Raw genomic sequence first — 23,448 nt, forward strand, 5'->3', positions numbered from 1 at the left:
ATGAGTATCAGTCAGCAGTGAGCACAGGCAGCCGGGCCAATTGCTCGCAGCTCACTCAATTGGCACCAGACTGCATCTGTACAGGCACCAGACATTTTCGGCTCCGCGATAACTGTTAGGTCGGGCTCTAGCTCAACCGTGACATTTACGGTTACCTTCACGTATACCTTCACGTAATCCGTGTTCGTGGCTATCACGAGATAACCTTCACCACCGCACGCCACGATACATTATTAACTTGATTGATATTTAGCAAATTATGACACGTGTACATATAGTGCATCATGATATTCATTAATCGCGTTGTGATGCTTGTTGATATATTGACTTGCATCAAATTGCCGGAAAATGTGCCGATGATGATGCGGCGCTGCTCGGCTCCACATGGCTCAGGGGCCGTCATTAATGAATTATTGCACCAAAAAATGGGCACATACTTTGTGTGTTAGTAGTTCCCCCTATACATATATCTTTTGTCATCAATCACTTATTATCCATGCACTAGACATCGCTCAAGCATGATCCTCAACCTTAACCTCTCTTGAAAACGCGTCAATCATATTGACCTAACCACTTGCTGTGTATTCCCGCAGCAAGGCCGCCTTTAGTTGGTACTCTTTCCAACAGCTGAGCTCGTCCGGGACTCCGGGTATCCCGGAAACATCGCAATGGCGGGATACTTTGAACAGTTCGTCGCCTTCGGGACCGACATCGGTATGAAGACCTCTCTTCCCTCATCACCATCCACCGCCTTTCCCCATCCCGTAGCTTCAATGCATATATATATATGTGTCCTGAGATGTTCATGGCAAGACTCATGCGGATGGCTTCCATCTGGAGCTCTCTTTCTTTTACATTGCTCAGGACACACATCCCCTGGTCTTATTGTTACCCCCAACGTGCAAACCAGTCCACATCATCTCAGTAGAGGGAATTAACATGTCGCAGTCGGTCTCGAGCGCATCATGCGCTTCATCCAATCCGTCTTTTCCATTCTCACGGCCTACCCGGCCCTGATACCCATGCTTCTCTCCCATCAGCCTTCCGCCGTCCACAAGACGAGTGCGCTGGCAATGGGCCAACTCTCCAACCATCTCAACATGACCCGCCGCGCCGTCCGTCTATTCTGGTGCCTCGGCAGCTTCCAAACCAGCTGGAACGCCTACGTAGCTCCCGAGAAGAGCATCGAGACCTGGCTCGCCATCCTCGCCGACAGCCTCTTCGGACTCTTCGGCTTGATGGAGTCTGTCACGCTGCCCGATCTGTTGCAAGTCAAGGGCCTGTCCGTCTTCGGGCTCGCTGAAGCCGTTAGAATCGATGACCAGTCCAAGTCTGTGTGGCTTGCGGCGCTGGCTTGCTCCGCACTATGTACCGGCGTCAAAATCCTCAAGTCTTATGCTCATCGCGCTGTGCCCGAGACGGGGAGCGGCTTCGGCGCCCCCGAGCATGAGAAGAAGAAGACTGGCAAAGGCGGCGAGAACAAGGCCCAGGCGGCCGCTGAGAAACGGAGGCAAGAGAGGGAGGCGGCGTCCAAAGAGGCGGGCCGGAAGATTGGGGGCCTGACGAGGAAGTTACTCGCTGATTTGCTTGATATTGCGATTCCGGCCTGGGCTACTGGTTTGGCGGATATTGATGCGGGCGTGGTATGGGTTGCCATGCTTTTCAGCACCATTTTCACGGGGTACGCTGTGTGGGAGAGGTGCGGTCAGGCTATTGACAAAGGACGTGCTTGAGATGTTTGCGAATGGCGGGGAAGAAAAATAATAGACGGGATAGACATTGCATTTCGAAATCATACGAGCATGGGTTTAATCTTCTCTCCCTGCTTTCCATGTCTAGACAAACATATCTATAGACTATCAACTATGTTCTCATATTCCTGTACAATGGAATTCCTATCATGATTCATCCACTTCATGCCTTCGTACATATCCTGGTATGGTGTCTTCCCTCGCCATGCACTATCTTCGCCCGGTAACCACGAACCTCCCCGTCTCGACGCTCAGCTTCCATCCATCCTGCAGCAAGGCCGCTGCGACAGCCTGCCGCATCTGTGACACGCCACTGGCACTATGGCGGCCTAGACCAGTAATCACGGTAAAACCGCCGTCTTCTCTCAGCTTTTTTGCTCTCATTTCTCCCAATCCACCCCACCACTCTTGGACCCTTTGCCGCGAGATTCTCACTCCATCTTGTACTAAAACACCGTGTAGGTCGATGGAGGAAGCCGTGCTTCGTTGGTCAACGAGAATATCGGCAGCTGTGGATGTGGCACTCTGGGCGTATCGGCCCTGTTCCCGAGCCCGGTCGGAGTAATAGCTGGCTGCCTGTCTGAAAAGCGGACTAGATGCACCCCGGCGATGCATTTGCGCCGCAGACGCTGCGGCATCGCGGCGCGCCTGGTGAAACGTGTTTGCTCGGCTCATGGCTTCTTCATAGTTCATATCACTTATGGGCGATGGCTTTGCAACCAGTCCAACTGCCGGCTTGGCGCCCGGACGAGGGGAAACTATCACATCTCCGCCTTCGATGTCCTCCTGCGGGAGGGGCGTGAGGCGATACGAAAGATCCATCTTTTTGGCTTTGGGTTGCCTTGAGAAATACTTGTTGAGAAGAGCGGCGATGTCGTCTGCGAACTGGGGAATAGATCCGGCAACATGGACAATGGTAGGCATGTACTTTTCAGGGACGTGCCGATAATTTTGCGCTAGGCGCTCGGCACTTTCTTTGCCGCTTTCATCTTGGGTTTCGATGCCATGGGAGATGTACTGGTTGAGGAGCTCGACGACAGTAGCGCCTTTGGAGCACTGGAGTTTGTAGTAGATGGGGGATACTTGATCGGATCGAATGCCGAATCTCTCAGCTACGTACTCGATTTCATCCTGGCCTTGGACGGAATTAGAAATGTTCCCAAAAGGGAGGTGAAATTGACCACACACTCACTTTGTGTTTCGCTGGCAATGCTAGGAGATGATGTACCATCACTTGACTGATCTGCATCTGATGCGACCTTTTTCTTTCCCTTTTTTTTCTTCCTGCCCTTACTCCTGCCATTTTCTAGTTCAAAGAACCCATCGATACCCTTTATCTGTTGACCGGTAGACTGTAAATACTGCACATTCAGGAGATCATCCAGCGCAGTCTGAAATTCCCCATTGGCCTTTTTTAGCGCATACTGAATGTCAAATTGCTTCAGATCGGCAAACATGCTCTGTAACAAGAGGAGCTTATCCTCTTCGCTGTCTTGGTTGAATGTTGTCAACCGAGGCATAAGACTCGGCGAATCTGGCACACATGATGAATTATCTGTGCTTGACTTGTCTGTGATGTGGGCCTGCGATGTCCGACGACTTGCGCTGGTCGTTGACGTTGCTGTCGGCTCATCTTGAACAAGTTGCGCCTCTCCTTCAGGTCCTTGGGGGATACCGCTGGGATTGAAGCCAGAGGCCTCCTCCGAGGGAACACTTTTCGCCAAGTCTTGTAGAGTAGCTTGCGCCTGTTTATAAGCAGATGGACTCTTGAGGTTGTAGTCGCTTGCTATAGCCACAATGAGAGCTTCGTCGAGAAGTGTGTGGAATGAGTCCTGCGAATATTCTTTTAGGTACAGAAGACGCAGAAAATTAACAGACGACAAAACCCCGGGGGAAGGACGGATGAAACACCGACATGGAATCAAATGAGGACATTGGAGACACATTGCCGTGATGATAGCCTTTACTCACCACCAAGTTTTGTAAAAGCTCAGGTTCGTTTTCAGTGGCCATAACGTGGCTGTCATGCAATTCTTTTCACACAGAAGGTAGGAAGATGTTGGGAAGTGTAGCGAGTCCGAGGAGCAGGCATTATCCAAGACGAAAGACAAAAATGTGAAGACGTACTTCTCAGAAAGTCGGAAAGGGAAGGAAGGGATGGTTTGCTCAAACAAAAGATTTCACACACATTGTGGGTGCGTCGATGAGAAGACATATGAAGCTTGATTTGGGGGCTGTGATTCGTGACAAACAGGTGGTCGAAATTGGGCCCAAACTAGTTTTACTCCGTATGGAATCACGTGTGGAGAAGGACAAACGAGATAATTCGGTCGCGCAGATACATACGGGAGCAGCCCTAGACTCGAATATACGGCGCAATTATGTACCGAGACAGTGATATAAAAGACAGATATGAAGAATGCCCAACCACCTAGTCGTTAAACGCCGGATTTTGCAGGCGGATGGTTTGCGCCGCGGAGAATCCTTGTAGGAAGACGATAGGATAAAGTATGGCCTGCGATGACCTCGATAGTGTACCGGGCAAGCGGGCAACATGGTGTGAGCACGCGTGTCACGGAATGCCAGTTCTAAACTGTTGGTTTCACAAAGCAGTTTGTCAAGCCTCGTAAAACGGACTCTTCTCATCAACAGACGATGACGGCTCTTGACCGGATGCATCAATGATCATCAATAATGCGTCATGAGAGACAAAAGGGCAGGCACCTGCCGCAGAGGCCAGGAGTCAAGTGGGTCCCGGAGCTTCCAGAGCCCCGACAGTGCGACGTCAGGGACAGCTTCAAGGGCTCCCGCCCCCAGTTACCCCAACCGCCTCCCATGCGTCAGCGGCAGCACTGGCGCACTGGCAGCTTTGACGACAAGCCTGGTGCAAGCGCTTGTGCCAAGTGCCTGGGTCGCACCTTCCCCAACACCCGCCAGCGCCTCGCACGCCACCAAACTTGCTTCTTTACGACCCGGCATCCGTACGCAAAACTCTAGCAAATATCGACTTATTCATCACGTCTACGCACTTTCTCGTCATCTTGTCCTTAACGTACCTTACGACGACTAATAGTGATACCCGACAAGCCCCCAGCCATTTGCCAGCCGCGCTTCTCCGCTGCGGCCGACAAGGCCCGCCCAGTATCCCGAGATGCGTCACCAGGTCGCAACACTTCTGGGAGCGGCGCCAGCCATCATCGCTGCTCTAGCCAGCGCGAATGCTTCTCCCTTGACACCCAAACACGAAGCTGGTCGGTGCGCTTTCCGAGGCCAGTGTGGCAAGCAAAGTTTCTTCGGCAAGGAGCTGCCCTGTGTCGACAATGATGTGGCCAAAGATCCCGATGCAGAACTGCGAAAGGAGCTTGTTGACCTCTGTGGAGCCGAATGGAACCAAGGACCAGTGTGTTGCACGCTGGAACAGGTAAAACTTCACCCGATTGAGATGTCCAGAAAGCCTCAAGATGGCTGACTTTGTGCCAGGTTCAATCTCTCAAGTCCGAACTCGGCACCCCCAACACACTCATTGGATCATGTCCTGCCTGCAAACACAACTTCTTCAACATGTTTTGCAAATTCACATGCTCGCCTGATCAGTCCCTGTTTGTTAATGTCACCGATGCTGCCCCCAAGAACGGCAAGTTACTCGTGACTGAGCTCGACCAACTTATATCCGAGGAGTATGGCACTGGCCTGTATGATAGTTGTAAGGAAGTCAAGTTTGGTGGCGCAAACAGCCGTGCCATGGACTTGATTGGAGGCGGTGCCAAAGATTACCACCAAATGCTCAAGTTCTTGGGTGACAAGAAACCGCTGGTCGGATCACCCTTCCAAATCAATTACCCCGAATCTTACGAGCAACCGAACATGGGCCCGTTGGATATGACGTCAAAGAAGTGCAACGACGAAGATCCTGACTACAGGTGCGTCTGCGTCGACTGTCCTGCCGTATGTCCCGAGTTGCCGGCCGTGAGGAAGTCCGGATCATGTCATGTGGGCGCTCTGCCTTGTCTCTCCTTTGCGTCCATCTTCACCTATTCCGTGCTTCTCTTTACCTTTGCCGCCTCCGTATTTGGCCATGTTGCCTGGAGACGCTATGCGCAGCATCGAGTGGAAAGAACAAGACTACTGCACGAGTCCTCTCACAGCGATGATGAAGATGAAGGTGGGCCGGTTTTGACAGAGGCCATGAGAGATCGCCCTACGAAGCGGTACTGGATCAATGACAGGTGTGACGATTTGTTCTACAGGCTCGGCCATACTGCATCCCGTTTCCCTGGCCTCACCATCGGCACGAGTCTCTTGGTTGTGGCGATCCTAAGCGCTGGATGGTTCAAATTTGACCTGGAAAAAGAGCCAGCAAGACTTTGGGTCAGTCCATCTTCGCCAGCTGCCCAGGAAAAGGCATACTTTGATTCCCACTTTGGGCCCTTCTACCGCGCCGAAAAGATCTTCCTGGTGAATGACACGCAACCTAGTGGGCCGGGACCAGTGCTCAGCTATGAAACTCTCAAATGGTGGGCAGAGGTTGAAAAAAGCATTGCGCAGCTAGAGAGCAAGACATATGCAAAGTTCCTCCACGATGTTTGCTTCAAGCCGATGAATGATGCCTGTGTCGTCCAGTCAGTTACTGGTTACTGGTTTGCCAAGGGTGGCGTGATTAACCCCAAGACTTGGAAAGACGATCTTCGCCAATGCGCCAAATCCCCTGTCGACTGCCGACCCGAATTTGGCCAGCCTATCGAGCCCAGCATGGTATTTGGGGGTTACGAAGATGATGTGACCGAGGCACAAGCGATCACGGCTACTTGGGTCGTTCGGAATGCAGAGGAAGGCAGCTTTGCCCAACTGGCGGCCGTTGATTGGGAAAATGCACTCCGAGACCGCTTGCTAGAGGCCCAAAAAGAAGCGCAAGACAGGGGCTTGCGATTGTCCTTCAACACTGAAATCAGTCTAGAGGAAGAACTGAACAAATCAACGAATACTGATGCCAAGATTGTAGTAGTCAGCTACATTGTCATGTTTATATACGCTTGCATGGCGCTTGGCACACCCTTCAAGCATATATTTAGAAATCCGGCGCTATTACTTGTTGAGTCAAAGGTAACACTCGGTTTGCTGGGAATAATCATTGTCCTCATGTCGATCACGGCGTCGATCGGCTTCTTCTCCTGGGTCGGGCTAAAGGCAACATTGATCATCGTCGAGGTCATTCCGTTCATCGTTTTAGCCGTCGGTGTAGACAACATCTTCCTCATTGTCCACGAGCTTGAAAGAGTCAATATGAGCTGCCCCGATCAGATGGTCGAAGAACGCGTTGCGAGAGCACTTGGCCGTATGGGCCCATCTATTCTGTTTTCCGCCCTGACCGAAACCGTTGCATTTGCCCTCGGCGCTGCGGTAGGCATGCCTGCCGTGCGTAACTTTGCCGCCTACGCAGCTGGAGCAGTGCTCGTCAATGCCGTCCTACAAATGACCATGTTTGTGTCATTCCTGTCACTGAATCAAATGCGGGTGGAGGACCACCGATGTGAGCTGTGGCCGTGGTGGCAGATTAAGAAGGCTAGAATTCACCTGAACGGCAGCAATGGCTACGTTGGAGGCGGAAGAGTCTCCGAAATCGAAGAAGAAAGCTTTTTACAGGTCTTCATCAAGAATACATATGCGCCTAGTTTATTGACAAAGAGGGTCAAAATAGGCGTCGTCACAGTTTTCCTTGGCCTATTCGCGGCCGCCCTAGCCCTGCTACCTACGATAGAGATCGGACTCGACCAGCGAGTAGCTATTCCCGATGGATCATATTTGATCCCCTATTTCAATGACTTGTACGACTATATGGAAACCGGGCCACCTGTATACTTTGTCACGCGCAATGTCGACGCATCACACAGGAAGGAGCAACAGGAAGTTTGTTCAAGATTCACTACCTGTCATGAGCTTTCGCTCACGAATACGTTGGAACTTGAAAGGCAACGGCCTAACGTATCATACATTTCATCTCCAACCGCAAGCTGGATGGACGACTTCTTCCTGTGGCTGAATCCTATTTATGAACAATGCTGCGTGGAGAACCACAAAACGTGTTTTGCGGGACGAAACCCTGCATGGAACACCAGCCTCTACGGGATGCCGGAGGACGAGGAATTCATTCGTTACCTCCATAAGTTTCTCGCCACCCCTGCGGACGACGATTGTCCCCTAGGAGGCCAGGCAGCCTACGGCGATGCTGTCGTTATTTCTGACGACGACAAGAGCGTTAGGGCCAGCCACTTCCGAACGGCACATACACCGCTTCGCAGTCAGGCCGACTTTATCAATGCATACTCTTCGGCTCGTCGCATTGCATCCGATATTAGCAGGAGAACTGGGACCGAGGTCTTCCCATACAGCGTATTTTACATCTTCTTTGACCAGTACCTCTCCATTGTCCCGCTCACTGCCGGTCTGTTATCTGCCCTGGTTGGCATTATCTTCGTCGTGGCCTCTGTGCTTCTGGGATCCGCCCTCACTTCGGCTGTCCTCACAGTCACCGTAATCATGAGTGTGGTTGACATCATGGGAGCCATGGCAGTATTTGGGGTTTCTCTAAACGCCGTATCCTTGGTCAATCTCATCATTTGCGTGGGAATATCGGTCGAGTTTTGCGCGCACATTGCACGTGCCTTCATGTTCCCGTCGAGAACCGTCATGGAAAGTAACAACACAACTCTCCGTGGGCGCGACGCGAGATCCTGGACGGCACTCGTCAATGTAGGGGGGTCTGTCTTCTCTGGCATTACCGTCACAAAACTTCTAGGGGTCTGCGTGCTGGCATTTACTCGCTCCAAGATTTTCGAAATTTACTATTTCCGCGTGTGGTTGGCGCTGGTTGTCTTTGCGGCCCTGCATGCTCTGGTGTTCTTACCGGTTGCGCTGAGCGTGGCAGGCGGAAGCGGTTACGTCGACCCTGAAAGTGAAGGCACGGCAGCTCAGGATTTGACTGACAGGAGATGGCGTGCTATTCGGGTTCACGATAATAGTGATTCCGAAGACGAAGATTATTAAGCGTGTTGGAATCATGGTTTGTGGCAGTCTATTTGTAAGATTCTAGAATAGATCGTGCTGCTGCTGAAGTATGGCGTATTGGAAATGGGTGCTGGAGCAGGAGTTTCGTTTCGATTGGATCTGGTATACGAGGCATTTGAATACATACGAATAGGAATAACTTCTTTTCTTTCCAAAGTTCGTTTGTATGCGCACACGGTCCAAACCCTACCCTGGGTCCTTCAGATTTACCTTTGTTTATCTCTCCGTATCTCTCTTTTTTCCCCAAAAGCCTTCTTCTCATGGCTTCCCCCTTTATTATATCGCGTCAGTTCAAGGACAGGTATAGCAGCTTAATACATCAGCCGGCTCGGAATAGAGGTGTTTTGATAGCGCTCCCAAACAGAGACGGGAACTTGGTCTCGTTTATGGTCGTCTGCGACCAAAGCGGTGTCCAATTTCTCCGACGAGCACGCGGCTCAGGGCAAGGCCAGCAGCAGATCCTCCTCTCCATGGTGCACCGGCTCGGAATCCAAGCTCAGGAACACTGGCGAGGGCGCCTGGGGCCTCCACCTCGATCCTCCCAGCCCAACATCACGCGGCTGACTCCCAGAAGAAGCCAGACCAGCAGCCGCAGCATAGCGCCTCCTCGCCTCGGCCTTGCTCTTTTGCCTGCTGGCATGGGCACCTGTCGGGGCACAGGGAGCGTGTGACCCCTGCGCGGCCTTGACGCGGTCCATGACGCCCATCATGAAACGCCCGCAGTCCTCGGAGTATTCCTGGCCGTCCCGGCCTACAAACACGGGGTTGTACTCGTTGTACGGGTTCTTGAGATCGCCGAGTTGTGAAAAGGGCGTTTCTGCCTCGTTGATCCAATCGATTCGGAACGGGGCCGTGGTGTGCATGTCGTTTGTGGTGCTCACGATCCACGGAGGGTGTGGGATGCTGTGGTCAGGGGCGGACGTCATTTTCGCCTACGACTTGCTGGTTAGAATTCATTCGGGGATCCCTTCTTTTCAATGCTGAACTCGACGAGGGTGGACTCACGTATCCCTGGAATGCCTTGGACTTGTTAATCGAGAAGAAGAGCACAACGGACCTGCATTCTCGGAAAGCCTGTGTAAAGAGGGGGCCGTTTTTGGCTTGTGTTATCCATAGGCCCTGGTGGAATTAGCATTACCATAACCATAGTATCGCCGCAGTTGGGCGACGGCGACTTACATCTCTCCGTGACATATAAACGTTGGTCGTGTTGGACGATTTGACCAAAAAGTAGCGGGTGTCTACTGCAGCTCGTTTAGCGCACGAAGTAGAAATAAAGGATGACTGCATCTGTATTGACAAGCTTACTCCTTCTCGGTCCAAGTCTGCCAGATAGCTGTTCCGTGTCTCCCATCATAGGCACCATTACGTCTGGGCGGCTCCTCGCGTGAGCAGCTGGCTCACGTGGTGGACTCGCGATTCCGTACGCTGCGTCTTCTCTGAAGTGAAGCTTTTTCAGCGTGGGGGTCGAGTTGGCGGATAGAGAAGGGTCAGATACGGGCTGCCCCGATGGCTTGCTGCTTTGAATCTTTTCGAGGACTTTGGCCCTTTCTGCTTCCAGGCCCTGCAGTTCTCTCACGCCGTCGAGCACTCGCTTCCGGTGGGCAAGGTCAAAGAACCCCGTGTGGTCGAGCCATAGCCTCAGCTCGTCGTCGACCTTGACAAGTTCTTGTAGTGCCGTGTGCGGATTTGTAGGTGCTGTGAGGACGACTGGGTGGTGAATCGTTGCTGGAAGCTCGTGGGATGCGGCGTCAGACTGTGTGCTGAAGCTGTTGTTGAGCGTGAGATTCGAAAGGTCTGGAACAAGCTCGTTGACGTCGTTTTGTTCTGTCATGTCGGTGACTCACGTTGTAAACTGCGTGTAGAGGGAAACCCGAAGAGGCACAAGCAGCGTGAGGTATCAAGACTGGACAGGAAGTTCGTGTAATCGGTAATTATAAGGTGCCAGGTAAGGAGGAGACTCGCGAGGCGTTTGCTCCAGCTTATATAGGCACGACGTACACTTTTTAGAAATCATCTTTGTCCGCTCTTGAACCGCTATCCACAGATATGATATGATTCAGAGGAAATAGAAGTGAAGGGACACCCACACCAAGAGTAAAACTGATAGAATTCACGCGTTTGCATTGCTTCCTTCAGTTGCATTTCTACACACTGATCACCCGACAGCCTGCGAGAACCACAGATGCTTATGAAGTGAAATGATGGTGTTTCACAGAATGGTAACGTATGCGGACGGAGCGTTATTGTATTGTGGCGCCGTGGTCGGTTTTTGGCCTCAACGGTGTCACAATATGGGCCAGGCAGCCGAGTTATCATGTCTATGCGCTTGGGCTCAGGGTGAATGAAGACGCAAAGAGCTTACACAGTGAGAGGCATGCCACGCTAGCGTCCCAATGTCGGGAACGAACGATGGAAAGACGAATGAAAGGTATAATGCTCTAGGATGAAGATCTGCTTCACTGTATAAAAATCGGAAACCCACCGTCGATAAGCTATTCTTCTTGCCATCCCTTGCTTCGAATCACTTATGGATGCGCAACGGACCAAAATCCATTGCATGTTTCGTGCGCCCAATCTTACTATAGGCCGTGGGTGTATGGTGAACATTGCCATGTGTGGAGATGAAGCACATTGCGTTTGCGGTGAAGTGAATGAGTGGCCCGGTATTCAACCAAGTGCCTTACGCTGGTGGTAAAAAGGAGGCAAACAGCCCGCCCTGAATACTGCCGTACATCACCATGAACATGACAATGGCCACCCCGTATCCTTGCCTCCTCTTATCCATTAAACAGCTACCCACCCACCAGTACCAAGCAGGATAACCTGACGAGATTCGTGTAATGATTTGAACATGATATGTGGTGATGGCCAAGATTGCAATCAAGGCCTGACTTCCCGCCAAAGCACGCACAAAAGTATTCAAGTCCGATTCAGCTGCACCATTTCTCGAAGCAGTAGTGATTCTCTGGGGCTTGCTAATGAGATCAAGACCGGATTTGATGAGGATTGCCAGCATGGGGCTTGCTAGCAAGAATAACGGAAGCTGGTTCAGCGTCCAGTATCTCAAGAATCCCACGTTCCTACGAAATACGACATCAAGTCAGCACAGGGGAGACTCCTCCATCAGCGACGAAATATACATACCAATAATGATCTTGCACAAACGTATAAATACTGGGAATCATCTTCTCGCACCAAGGACGCCCAACGCCATCCGAACCACAGTACCTCATCCACGCCACAGTCTGTGGCACCACTGACCCAGCTGCGACACAGAGCCCTCCCAGGACCGGGGCTATCATTGACAACAAAGTACACAAGCTCGGGGCTCGGGCAAACAGCAGCAACGCATCAACTGCTTGGACGGCAAACAAGAGCCCGCTCGCGAGCCCGTTGCTGCGGAAGGCGGTAGCAGCGCCGAACAAGATTCCCGACGCAAGCATTGTCACGTTCCGTTTGACTCCGTTTGCCTTGCTTTTGAGACTGACGGCGAATAGCAGGTTCCCCATAAATGAGAGGCCGGCAAACGGGCTCTCGTTGTACGGCGCGGAGAGGAACAAGCCAGCCGGTGAGAGGATGTGCAACGCAGAAGAGACGAATGCGAGTTTGGCATTTCCAGAAAGAATCATGGTGAGACGGTGCAATGCTAGCATGGCAACAAAGTGTGATGCGTGGGCGAGAGCAATGGCAACCAGCGGCTCAAGGGCATAGTTTGCCGGCGTGAGGGACGACAAGGACCTTGAAATGGCCCCGACAGTGGTCGGGAGGCCCAAGCCAAAGGCCCATTCTTGCTCGTAGGTGTAGCCCCGAATGGTGGAGTGCATGAAATACAACGCGTCCCATCGTGTTAATCTGGCGGCGATGGTTGGGATGGTGATGTTGTGTCCGTACATGCGGTCGAAGAACAGAGAGGTGGATGTGTCGTAGTCAGGTGCGACAGCGGCACCAAGAGAGACGGCCAAGAGGAAGCCTTTCCATGCTATGAAGAGGGCTGTCAATGAGCGAATCGGTTGAGACGACGAGAACAGGTCCATCGTAATGTTGGACGAGGGTGATGTGGGACGATGAAGCGATTGTATGCATTCAGCCATTGATAGTAACTGTATTATGTCGCTTGGGGGTAAATGGCGCCCCAGTGAAGCCGTCTTAGGCAACAAGGTCCATTGTCTGAATCAAAGACGTGATCCGTCGAATTGTGATGTTCTCAACTTGACGAAGCAGTGTGATGGATGGTCTCCTGAAAGCTGATGATGGACTGTTTGGTCTCTGAGCAAGCATCAAATCCGGGACTGCGGCTTATTGTGGCTTGTTTCACGCACCAGCCACAATCCCCAAGGAGTAGAGCTCCATCCTTTTCCACGTCAGACCGACTTGCTCCCCTTGATTGCTCACCAGTATTCTGCCAGCACGACCTGCCCCAAGACAAGTGTTGATGATGCATTGGGCTCATTAACATCATGGAACGAAACAAGAACAAACCACACGTGCTCATTCTGGACCTGGACTATCGGCATGACGGGCCAATTCCCTCCCTCAATCACTATCCCGCCTCTTAAAACTCCTCACGGCATCACCGTTATTTTTCTTCACGGCCGAGGCTTCAACGCCCAGAAGTTCCATGGCTCACTACTCCAGACCGACATCGGCAATCGTACATTCCAGGAGGCACTCCCTCACGCACGATTTGTGTTCCCAACGGCCCCGCTTTCCAGAGCGACAAAGTACCGCCGTGTCTTGATGCATCAATGGTACGATGGCACTGGTGATTGGGAGCCAGAGGCTCGGGGCGGCATGCAGCCTAGCATAGAGCACATTCATGGCCTCATTCGGAGTGAAATCGAAGTAGCCGACAACGATTCAAAGCGCATCGTTCTTGCTGGTTTCAGTCAAGGAGCTGCCATGGCCTTTGTGAGCAGCTTACTATGGGACGGAGGCCCTTTGGGTGCCGTGGTTGGCTTGTGCGGCTTTATGCCACTTGCTTCTCATCTGTTGAATATTCTGGATGATGACGGCATTGAATTTGGTGCAGATGATGATGTGTTTGAACCAAGTCAATGTGCCGATGCTCGAATGTCGCATCAAAAAGTCTTGGATGAACTTCGTGAAGAAGCCGAGCTTCCTGGCACTCAACAAACATCGGAATTTCGGTTTCCGTCAACTCCGGCTTTCATCGGCCATGGAAGCGCAGACCGGGAGGTTGTTGTTCAACACGCATCACAAGCACGATTGCTGTTGCAGAAGCTGGGTCTGGACGTGGACTTTCACACCTACGAAGGGCTAGGACACTGGTATTCTGCATCAATGCTAAAAGACCTGGTCCAATTTCTTGCAACGCAACTGAAAGTCCAACCGCCCCTGGGCTAAGGAGTGTTCAAATTATGTGACAAGAGTAAAAAGAGAGAAGAAAGAGAGTCCTGCCTCTCTAAGCATTGGCCTTAGTCTCTCGAGGATAGGTCGGTGGTAGCGTTCTGCCACACCATTCTGTTGGTGCTGTTCGGTAGCTGTGTAGCAAAAGTCAGACCTCCCAGAAGTTCTAAAGACAGCAATACTAACCCTTGAGTGACCCGAAAGACGCTGTCACCTGATAAGACTTAACAGGGGCGAAGAAAATATCACAGGGACCCTACGTTTGTGGTGCAAAGAAAGGGGAACCCATCTTTGCTACACAGCTACCAAATAGCACCAACAGAATACTGTGGCAGAACGCTACCACCGAACTATCCTTGAGAGACTAAGGCTAATGCTGAGAGAGGTAAGACTTGATAAAAAGCGGTGGCCTTACATCGCCAGAACCGCGAAAGAGAAGAAGCAGAGGAAAGCTATTGATATCCTTGTACTTTACTGCCTCGCCCAGTCTATACACGTTTAAATCTTCTCGCCCTCCAAAATCGGTCTTGCTTCTTCGCTCGTCCACCAGCTAATCCCCCTGTCCCCGGGATATGTGAACTTATCCATACTATCCTTCTTCATCTCTACGCTATATCCAGGTTCCATGGGCGTCTGGTAGTACCCGTCCTTGATGACGGACGGATGCAAGAAATGCTCGTGTAAATGGTCAACATACTCCAGCACAGAGAGCTTACCGCTCACAACTACATAATCAATTGTGCTCAGGTGCTGCGTGTACTCTGGAAGACCAACTCCGCCCGAATGAGGAACAATCGGCACACCGTACTTCTTCGCCATGAGCAACACAGCCATGACCTCGTTGACACCACCGAGACGGCAGGCATCGATTTGACAGACGTCAATGGCGCCATTCATGAGCATCTGCTTGAAGACTACTCGGTTTTGGACCATCTCGCCAGTGGCGACGCCAATACCGTATGGTTTGAGAGCCTCGCGAACAGCCTTGTGGCCCAGGATGTCGTCGGGGGACGTGGGCTCTTCAATGAACCATGGCTTAAAGTCGGCAAGCTGCTTCATGTGCTCGATGGCATCGGGGACAGACCAGATCTGATTCGCATCGACCATGAGGATGTTGCCCTTGTCGTAGCCGAGAACATCCCGAGCAATGGTTAACCGGCGCCTGTCCTCCTCCACGCTACCGCCAACTTTGAGCTTGAAGTGCTTGTAGCCTTGTGCAAGTGTCTCCCCGAGGAGGGTCTTCATCTTGCCTTCGCCGTAGCCTAGCCATCCTGCGCTGGTGGTGTACGCCGGCACGGCCTTGCTACTAAGCGCTTCCTCGATGCGCTTCGCCTTTCCGCCTTGCACTTCCTTGAGCATGGCAACAGCTTCTTCTGGGGTGATGGCGTCGGTGATGTAGCGGAAGTCGATACACTGGACGTATTGCTCGGGCGTCATGTCGGCAACAATTCTCCAGACAGGCTTGCCTAGGACCTTGCCCCAAAGGTCCCAGACCGCATTCACGACAGCGCCAAGAGCGAGGTGAATAACGCCCTTCTCGGGTCCAATCCAACGCAGCTGGCTGTCTGATACTAGATAGCGCCAAGTCTTCCCCCAGTTGGCCACCAGAGACGACAACGTCTTGCCCTTGAGACGCTCGGCAACGTGGACTATGGCAGCGCAGACAATGTCGTTTCCACGTCCAATGGTGAAGGTCTAATCGGAGAGGAGAGGGATCTAGTGTCAGCGTGTGTTGCTGTAAAAAAAAAAAACTATACAGCCCTTTCTCAGAAGCAACTCACCATGCCGTGGCCAGAGTATTGTGAGTCGGTCTGCAAGATGCAGTACGCAGAAGAGTAATCGCCAGCTGCATTCATAGCATCAGAGCCCGTCTTATCCAGCGACGTGGGAAACCGCACATCGCGGGTTTCAAATCCTGTGATTGTGATTTCTTGCGCCATCGCAGCAACTTGCACGTATCGCCGGCGGTCGAGAGTGAAGGCGAAGGGCCGTCGTCCAAGCACGAGATGTTTATAGTCTGCTTTCCAACACGCACCCAAGCTGCTCCGAGCCGCACCCAATGACGCAGTAATTAAGGGGCTGTAGAGCCTCGCGAAACCTATGACCTGGCGGAGATGAAGCTATGGGCAGGCTGGGTTTATACGCGACGGAAAATTGATGCCCTCATGCCACCCCGCTGTCCTTCGGGGGTACCCACGGCTCCAACATTGAAAATGCGGGGGATTCGGGAAAGCAGTGGGGCCCGACACCGGCGACAGGCTAGTACACGTACAACCAAGACTGCAGCAAGCCTGCAGACGTCGTCTCCCGACCATAATTGATGGAGAAAATAGAATGCGGCGTTGGGGGGTTGCATTTCCTTCATTCTTCTGATTGCCGTTTGTTTAGGCGCAAATAAATGGACAATGGCCAAGTCGGCGTTTTCTGGCGTGGTATGGCGTAGACTGACGGACGTCACCGGGGAACTTCGGCCGGCGGTATAATACCCGCCGAGGGCGATGCGGCAATTGATAAGTTCGGAAGAGCCAGGAGTTCACTAATTGTGTCACAAGTCCACAGTCCACAACACTGATTATGGAAATCCCCATTTGGAGCATGTAAACTTTAGATTAATAGTCGTTGGTGCTGTTCTGCTGTTCGGGATTCCCGTCAACCAAGCCCCGCAGCCGAATTTACCGTCGGGTCTTTGTCTGTCTTCTCGGCTAATAGTTACCTGTGTTGACAGCATCTTGTACAGTCTGGCTTAATATTCACAATTTTATGCCACAAAGTAGAAGAAGTCAATATGTGAATATAGTATATATTCAAGCTATAGTGCAGCTGAGTCATTATAATAGTCACCAAACTTTCTATAAAAAGCAGACTTTGTATATCGTTGAAGATGGAGCTTCTCCTGACGAGGAGCGTGCCTTTGCCGCCGACCTCGATAGAGCCTCCTTCGGTGATGATGGAGGAATTCACGCGGGACACCGTCATATGGCTGGAGATGATGGATGCAAGCGACGCAGGGGAGAGAGCAAGGTATTTTTCACCCCAACCGTCAAAGTTAAAGTCGATGCCTGCAAGACTTGCCCCGTTCTCACGGTCGGGCACGAAAGTCGGAGCCATGTCGCGCATCCATAGGTCAAGGTCCTTGTAGCCCTTAATCGGAACGACATCTACCTTGCTGTCGGCAGGTTTTGGGATTTGGAAACAGTCTGATGAGCTTCTTCTTCTTCTTCGAGAACTGCAAGCGGCTCGATGCTCTTTATGCTCAAAATTAGATGAAATATTTCCAAGGGTAAATAGCCCGCAGGCACCCCCGACTGCGGCATTAGTGCTGAGGCCTGAGCCAATTCTACTGGGAAGAAGATTTGACGAGCCACGGCAGGGGAATGTCAGCTTTGTCATGTATAAGAATTACCCATCGGTGAAGTCGTCATGGTGTTGTAGATTGGGCGTGGCAGTGCCGTCAGTTTGGTCGCTAGCGTGCGTTTATGTGGTCTTGCGCAACTATTTTTTGGGCCGGATTTTCTCATATTTCAAAAACAGTGCTCCTAACAGCGGACGGAAATCGGCAGAGGGGCCTCAAGCACAAAGCAACACCATGAATCGCGTAACGTGAGCCTGATCTAGCCAACACTCCTGCACAAGCCGGGGGTTTCGCATTTGCCCAAAGGGGCTCGTGTATATATATATATATATCACAGGGACTTGATGGCCATCGAGAAGACTCATCCCTAGGACTCATGAGTTATAAAGCTTGACATGTCGTTTCTAGTAAAATATGGCGAGACTTTTGTGTCTGGCCTTGATGTTCTGTAGTCGGCTAGCATGGGTACGCGGGCTCCGTTCCTCAACAACTAGACAGGACACTTGGAGGTCTCTTGATGTTGATGATAATTATAATAATAACCCAATAATAGTGCTGGTCTGAGCTTCGTGACGTGTATTCAACATGGGCCAGAAACGGCTTCGGTGGCTTTAGCATGCATGCATCGCGGCCGACATCAGCGCACTATCATGGAAACGACGCCATATCACTCGTGCCACGATGAATGGTGAGTCCGGATGATGGGTCTGGGCACTGTGTCGAAATTGGATATCCGGCCCCGCGGGGAGAAATCAACGTGTGTTGCGTTGCAGAATCATGGCCGAAGCCGTCGCCATACGCAGCCACAATATTTGAAGGCTGCCATGTGATCCGGAACCCGGGATACTGTATATCCGAGCACAAGCACCACCCAGTTGACGTGTAATCGTGGCTGACAGCCAAAGAGCGGCACCAAGCCACTGTAAGTCTGTAACCAACACCAGTGATCCCAGTGCCCTTCAAGGTTCCTTCCCTCACTGATGCTCAGCGGGCTGTCCGCCATGGTACTCCGAGACTGTTCGTCTCCCAAACGGCAAAATTCTAACGCCAGAGTCAACATTGAAGCACTTGTGGGCTTACCATAGTCATCATGAGTAAGCTCATTCGATTGAACAAACAACACGAGTTGACGTCTGATGGCACCTGCAGCGGCACTACGGCTTCACGACCGCCCCACACGAATGGTCATGTCCTCGTTGCGCGTCCCCCAAGGCCGTCAACGCAGCATGCGCCGCGCACATAACCTTCGAATAATATTCAAGAATCAAGACGCTTGCGATTCCAAATAACTTGAAAAGCGTCCGGTGCTCATAAACAGAAACCTGTTGGCTCGGGAGCTTCAAATGCGGGCTACGATGGCTATTTCAAGCTCGGAATCCTCCCCTCCGTCTAAACAGCTCCATCTTGCTAGGACATGGATGCTGCGCAAATCGGCGCTCGTCATTCTGCCAGACCTCGGGGGCGTCAGTTGGCCGGAAAACAGATTGTGCATCGACAGGGATATTTAAAGAAATTCCTTGGCCCCAGGTTAGAAGCAACTAAATTTAACGGCGATAGTTGGTTTGAAACGAAATCAACAACCTCGACATTGGTTGACGCAAACGCCTCTTCGTGTTTGCATGGCTTGACATGCAGGGATCATGCACGCTAACAACGGAACGAGATCAACCGATGGCTGTTTACATGTCCTTTTTAAGAAACGCCACGACGATCCGCAGAGGCAGCCAAATTGAACGCCAGCGGCTTACACGGTTGAGGCAGTGCATTTCGCTAAGCCCCGGATTACGCTCGCCACGTCTTTGTTCCAGCGTCAAGATATGCCAATACAGTGTTCCTATTGCTCCAAGATGGATTTGGATCCAATGCGTATACCCCAGTGGCTCCAGTCAACGCCACTTTGCCTACGAGTTGCTGGTGCTGTGCCTGGGATGTGACCGATCTCGTGAAAAGTCCTGTCCCCAGGTACAAAGTACCTAGGTAGGTAGATATTGAGCTCGGAACCGCCGAATCTTGTTCCTGGAAGCATATTAACTTGTTTTTTATATGTTCCTAGCCGTCTGCAACACATCCCATTACACTGTCACGAACTGCCAAGTTTTCATTTGTGAGACGAAGCTCGGGCAGCACATTATCTCTCTCTCGCTCTCTCTCCTCTCTTTCTGTCTCTGTTTTGCTTCGTATTGGTGATCGACCCAGGTGACAGTAATGTCTTCGCAGCATCCTGTTAGTCCGATATCCAGCAACGACTCCTTTTCACCCACTTCAACAGATGGTCGGCGTTCTCGCCGGTCGCTCATCATGATGGCGAATAATCTTAAACCCACACGACAGAAGCTACACAAGTATTTCGCAAAGTCGAGGCATTCTGCCTCCGAGAGCGAGTTGGCAGACTGGAATGCAAACGACGACTTAAGCTCGTTTTTCAACACGGGCAGCATGCAGATGGGAACCTTGGCCAATCCTGAGGTGCCCATTTCGCCCGTCGTCGTCAAAGACTCGAGGTATAAGCCATCGCTGGTGGCCCCAACAGTCGCCATCAAACCAAGAAACGAGCCGAAACACGGAAAAAAGTTCCAACTTCACTATGAGCCCGAACCATTCGTTTTCGATTCCTTTCTCGCAGCTCCTCAACAGGCGCCGCCTCCTCCACCACCGATACCTCAACCAGATCGACTTCCTCCGCCTCCTCCTCTTTCTCCCCTTCCCGAATTTCCACAGCCACCAGAACTACCATCTTTCTTGGAGCCGCCGCAGCCTCGTGTACGAAGAGCGCCTTCAGTCAAAAGACCTAGGCCCGCCTCAGGTATTCGAAGAGCCAAGACCCCGGTTCGCAAGATTGGGCAACTCGAAATGGCGGCCGCAAAGAAGCGTCAAGAAGCCGCCATCAACAGACAGTCTAGTGTTCGCACTATCGCACGGCAATACCGTACATTGATCGACAAGACGAACATCCCGGACGTTCCCTCCGTCCCATCCATCCACCGCAAGCCCTTGCCTAACTCTGCAGCACCGCGTATAAACCAATTCACAAGCAACGACGGGCCTATTCCACGTCTGTCAATAATTGAACCTCGATCCGGAGGCTCTCTAGACGAACCGAAACCCCGGTGCGAATTAGCTCCATGGCCTGAATCAGACGCCGATACACTGGTGTCATCCCCGGACATCTCGCCATATGTAAAGCCACTGGAATTTTCGTCCCCTCCGACGCCACCCGCCGAGAACGGCCGCTGCGAGGATGACCATTACGAGGACGACGACTACATTAAATCGCCAGACACAGAGACGTTGCGGTTCCAGATTGGTTTCGAAATGTTGACAAGGGAGCTATCCAGCGGCTTTGCGGACCGTTCATCTCGCGCGGGGAGAGGCGCGTCTGGTCTCCAGATTTGGGTCATGATCGAGGCATATGAGAAACTAAGAGATGAAATTTCTTCAATGGAGACGCAGGATCCTGAACTTCAGTGTGCGCGGGCCATGTTTGATTCGTGGTTGGCTGCCTTGAGAGCAATTCAGAAGACGATTGCGAATGAGGGGGCGGAGAGTGACAGTGAGTACGGTGATGATGATGAGTAGTAAATGTAGTTATGAAAGAACTGGACTGTCGATTTGTTATGAAACCAAATTGAAAAATGCTAGACCTGAACCAAACAGTTGAACAAGAATCTGCAAAGGTAGAATTTTCATGACTGAAGACCAATCAGCTGATGCGTGCCACCAGAGGCAGGATTGTGCGAGCCAAACGTGAGGCCTTACCAACAAGAAGTGTTGTAAGTAAAGACTTTAACCCTTTCCTCCGACCATATCATTGCGGTGCATATTAGGCAAGGGCCTAGTAAAACTCATAGAACCTAAATACGGCGTAACGAACTTCAAATGTTTCTCGTAATAAGTGCGCAGAAGGAGCTGTTGACAACCCGCGGGTCCGAGCGTTCAGGGTAGCTCTAATTGGAGGGCGATGGCTTGCTTAGTGCTGTGACGTCCCCGTGAAGCTCCAACGTGAACTTTCACCATCACGTCTGTCCAGCTCAAAACCACTGCATGGCCTGCGTCTCGTCTTTCAACTGATCCCTCTGACAAAGACACCACGGAGGCAATGGACGACGATTATGGCGCCGACGAGGCCCTCCTCGCAGCCATGGCTGCCGCTGATCCGGCCCAGTCCTCTCGCAGGACCGTTCAGCAGCCGGTACCCCAAAGAATCCAACAGCCCAAGCCGCAGCGAATGGACAAGGCACCGCCGAGCAAGACATCCGGGAGCAAGGTTGTGCAGCCTACACCACAGGCTCTCCCGCAGAAACAAACGGGCGGATCGACCATCCTGGTATCTCCTCGCCAGCGAGGAAATCCAGTGCTGACGTCTATACGTTCTTTGCCGTGGGAATATAGCGATATTCCAGCCGATTATGTCATGGGACTCACAACCTGCGCACTATTTTTGAGGTATAATTCTTTTCTTTCTTCTTTTCTTCTTTTTTCGGCTGGTTGCTTTCTGTCTGACCCTGTCTGCGCTTGTACAGTCTCAAGTACCACCGACTCCATCCCGAATACATCTACACACGCATACGAAACCTACAAGGCAAATACAACCTACGCATTCTTCTCACCATGGTGGATATACCCAACCACGAAGATTGCTTACGCGAGCTCTCAAAAACCTCACTCGTGAACAATGTCACCATCATCTTGTGTTGGTCGGCCGCCGAGGCCGGCCGGTACCTCGAGTTGTACAAGTCCTACGAGAACACAAGTTCCGCAGCCATTCGTGGCCAACAAGCTTCCAGCTACGCCGATAAGCTGGTCGACTTTGTGACGGTGCCCCGAAGCCTCAACAAGTCTGACGCCGTCGCGCTAGTGGCCAACTTTGGCAGTCTGAAAAATGCCATCAACGCGGAGCAGGAACAGCTTGGCATGATCGGTGGATGGGGAGGCGTCAAAGTCAAGAGGTGGTCTGCTGCAATCGAGGAGCCCTTCCGGGCAAAGAAGGCGGCCAGGCGGGGTTTGCAGCCGTCCAAAACCGGAGCCCAGCAGGCAAGCACAAGTGCGGACGGTCAGCACGCAGATCGGACCTCGCGGCTGGAGGAAGCCGTGCCGCTTTCGAGAGTGCCTCTCAGAGATATGCCTGCCGTGGGCACCGGCTCTGGTGCCCCCTCCGCCGCAAAGGGGACGCCAGATGGAGGCTTATCGAGCGGATCTGCTCCAAAGCAGTTCCAGTTCCTGGATGACGATGTTGAGAACGAGGACGACGATGCGGAAGAGGCTTTTATGGCTGCTGCTATTGAAGATTCGAGAAGGACTTCACAGCCAACCGGGGGAAACTCCAACTCGGGCCGGACAGCCGGTGCGGAGAAGATGGACGATGGGTTGAGTGGTGGCGTTGCAGCAGCTCTCGCCAAACTGCGCGAAAATGGCTGAGCTCTCGTTATTGACGAACGAAACAATCAACCCGCACAAGTACAATGGCGAATGGTGTCAACAGGTGTTACAAATAATATCAAAGACTTGCATGCCAACACCCAGTGCATGGCGGCCCAAAAAGGCGAATGCGCCGCAAAACTGCCGAATAGGCGGGCGCAACAAGCAATGAACCGGAACTGATGTTTCCGAGATCCAGCGCCACGCCACGATGAACATGTCACTCTGAGACTCTGGGCTGTCCAGCACATACGATGGTTCGCTCGGCTGTAAGTTGAATTATGTGCATACATATGTAAGTACTACAATAGTACGCATGTATGTACGTATTGTTATGGAGCAAGCCTCGTCACAACACCCCCGCGCCGTCCCCGCATAGTAGACAATGGAACAAGCTCCAAATGCGGAGCCAGCCGACCATTTCTGCCGATAGATGGACGACGGTTGTTGTTTCTTGTCGTCTTTTAAGGATTAAGGACTGGATGACTTGGAATTTCG

The 23,448-nt window shown here is 51.9% G+C and overlaps 9 protein-coding genes across 9 annotated transcripts; 5 read left to right on the forward strand and 4 right to left on the reverse strand.

Moving 5' to 3' along the window:
- Positions 1–668: 668 nt before the first annotated feature.
- On the forward strand, positions 669–1,733 carry G6M90_00g036360 (uncharacterized protein; the record flags this gene model as incomplete). The annotated part of the gene is made up of 2 exons (XM_014691542.2): positions 669–714; positions 949–1,733. The coding sequence occupies 2 exons, from the start codon at positions 669–671 to the stop codon at positions 1,731–1,733; spliced, it is 831 nt and encodes a 276-aa protein (XP_014547028.2).
- Positions 1,734–1,961: 228 nt separating this feature from the next.
- SmrP (Smr domain-containing protein) lies at positions 1,962–3,764 on the reverse strand (the record flags this gene model as incomplete). Its single annotated transcript, XM_014691543.1, has 3 exons — positions 1,962–2,887; positions 2,944–3,583; positions 3,723–3,764. The coding sequence occupies 3 exons, from the start codon at positions 3,762–3,764 to the stop codon at positions 1,962–1,964; spliced, it is 1,608 nt and encodes a 535-aa protein (XP_014547029.1).
- Positions 3,765–4,445: 681 nt separating this feature from the next.
- Npc1 (NPC intracellular cholesterol transporter 1) lies at positions 4,446–8,792 on the forward strand (the record flags this gene model as incomplete). Its single annotated transcript, XM_014691544.1, has 3 exons — positions 4,446–4,732; positions 4,839–5,172; positions 5,232–8,792. The coding sequence occupies 3 exons, from the start codon at positions 4,446–4,448 to the stop codon at positions 8,790–8,792; spliced, it is 4,182 nt and encodes a 1,393-aa protein (XP_014547030.1).
- Positions 8,793–9,250: 458 nt separating this feature from the next.
- Positions 9,251–10,647, reverse strand: YTHDC1 (YTH domain-containing protein 1; the record flags this gene model as incomplete). Its single annotated transcript, XM_014691545.1, has 4 exons — positions 9,251–9,745; positions 9,819–9,932; positions 9,993–10,057; positions 10,122–10,647. 4 exons carry the CDS (start codon positions 10,645–10,647, stop codon positions 9,251–9,253), a joined length of 1,200 nt encoding a protein of 399 aa, XP_014547031.1.
- Positions 10,648–11,496: 849 nt separating this feature from the next.
- Positions 11,497–12,850, reverse strand: GPI18 (GPI mannosyltransferase 2; the record flags this gene model as incomplete). The annotated part of the gene is made up of 2 exons (XM_014691546.1): positions 11,497–11,896; positions 11,961–12,850. 2 exons carry the CDS (start codon positions 12,848–12,850, stop codon positions 11,497–11,499), a joined length of 1,290 nt encoding a protein of 429 aa, XP_014547032.1.
- Positions 12,851–13,328: 478 nt separating this feature from the next.
- Positions 13,329–14,180, forward strand: LYPA1 (Acyl-protein thioesterase 1; the record flags this gene model as incomplete). Its single annotated transcript, XM_014691547.1, has 1 exon — positions 13,329–14,180. One exon carries the CDS (start codon positions 13,329–13,331, stop codon positions 14,178–14,180), a length of 852 nt encoding a protein of 283 aa, XP_014547033.1.
- Positions 14,181–14,681: 501 nt separating this feature from the next.
- lgd1 (L-galactonate dehydratase) lies at positions 14,682–16,123 on the reverse strand (the record flags this gene model as incomplete). Its single annotated transcript, XM_014691548.1, has 2 exons — positions 14,682–15,878; positions 15,965–16,123. The coding sequence occupies 2 exons, from the start codon at positions 16,121–16,123 to the stop codon at positions 14,682–14,684; spliced, it is 1,356 nt and encodes a 451-aa protein (XP_014547034.1).
- A 3,617-nt stretch (positions 16,124–19,740) lies between these two features.
- G6M90_00g036430 (uncharacterized protein) lies at positions 19,741–21,111 on the forward strand (the record flags this gene model as incomplete). The annotated part of the gene is made up of 1 exon (XM_014691549.2): positions 19,741–21,111. One exon carries the CDS (start codon positions 19,741–19,743, stop codon positions 21,109–21,111), a length of 1,371 nt encoding a protein of 456 aa, XP_014547035.2.
- Positions 21,112–21,631: 520 nt separating this feature from the next.
- On the forward strand, positions 21,632–22,950 carry swi10 (Mating-type switching protein swi10; the record flags this gene model as incomplete). The annotated part of the gene is made up of 2 exons (XM_014691550.1): positions 21,632–21,978; positions 22,056–22,950. 2 exons carry the CDS (start codon positions 21,632–21,634, stop codon positions 22,948–22,950), a joined length of 1,242 nt encoding a protein of 413 aa, XP_014547036.1.
- Between the last annotated feature and the right edge of the window lie 498 nt (positions 22,951–23,448).

This window comes from Metarhizium brunneum, chromosome 2 (assembly GCF_013426205.1).
Source record: "Metarhizium brunneum chromosome 2, complete sequence".
Taxonomy (NCBI): domain Eukaryota; kingdom Fungi; phylum Ascomycota; class Sordariomycetes; order Hypocreales; family Clavicipitaceae; genus Metarhizium; species Metarhizium brunneum.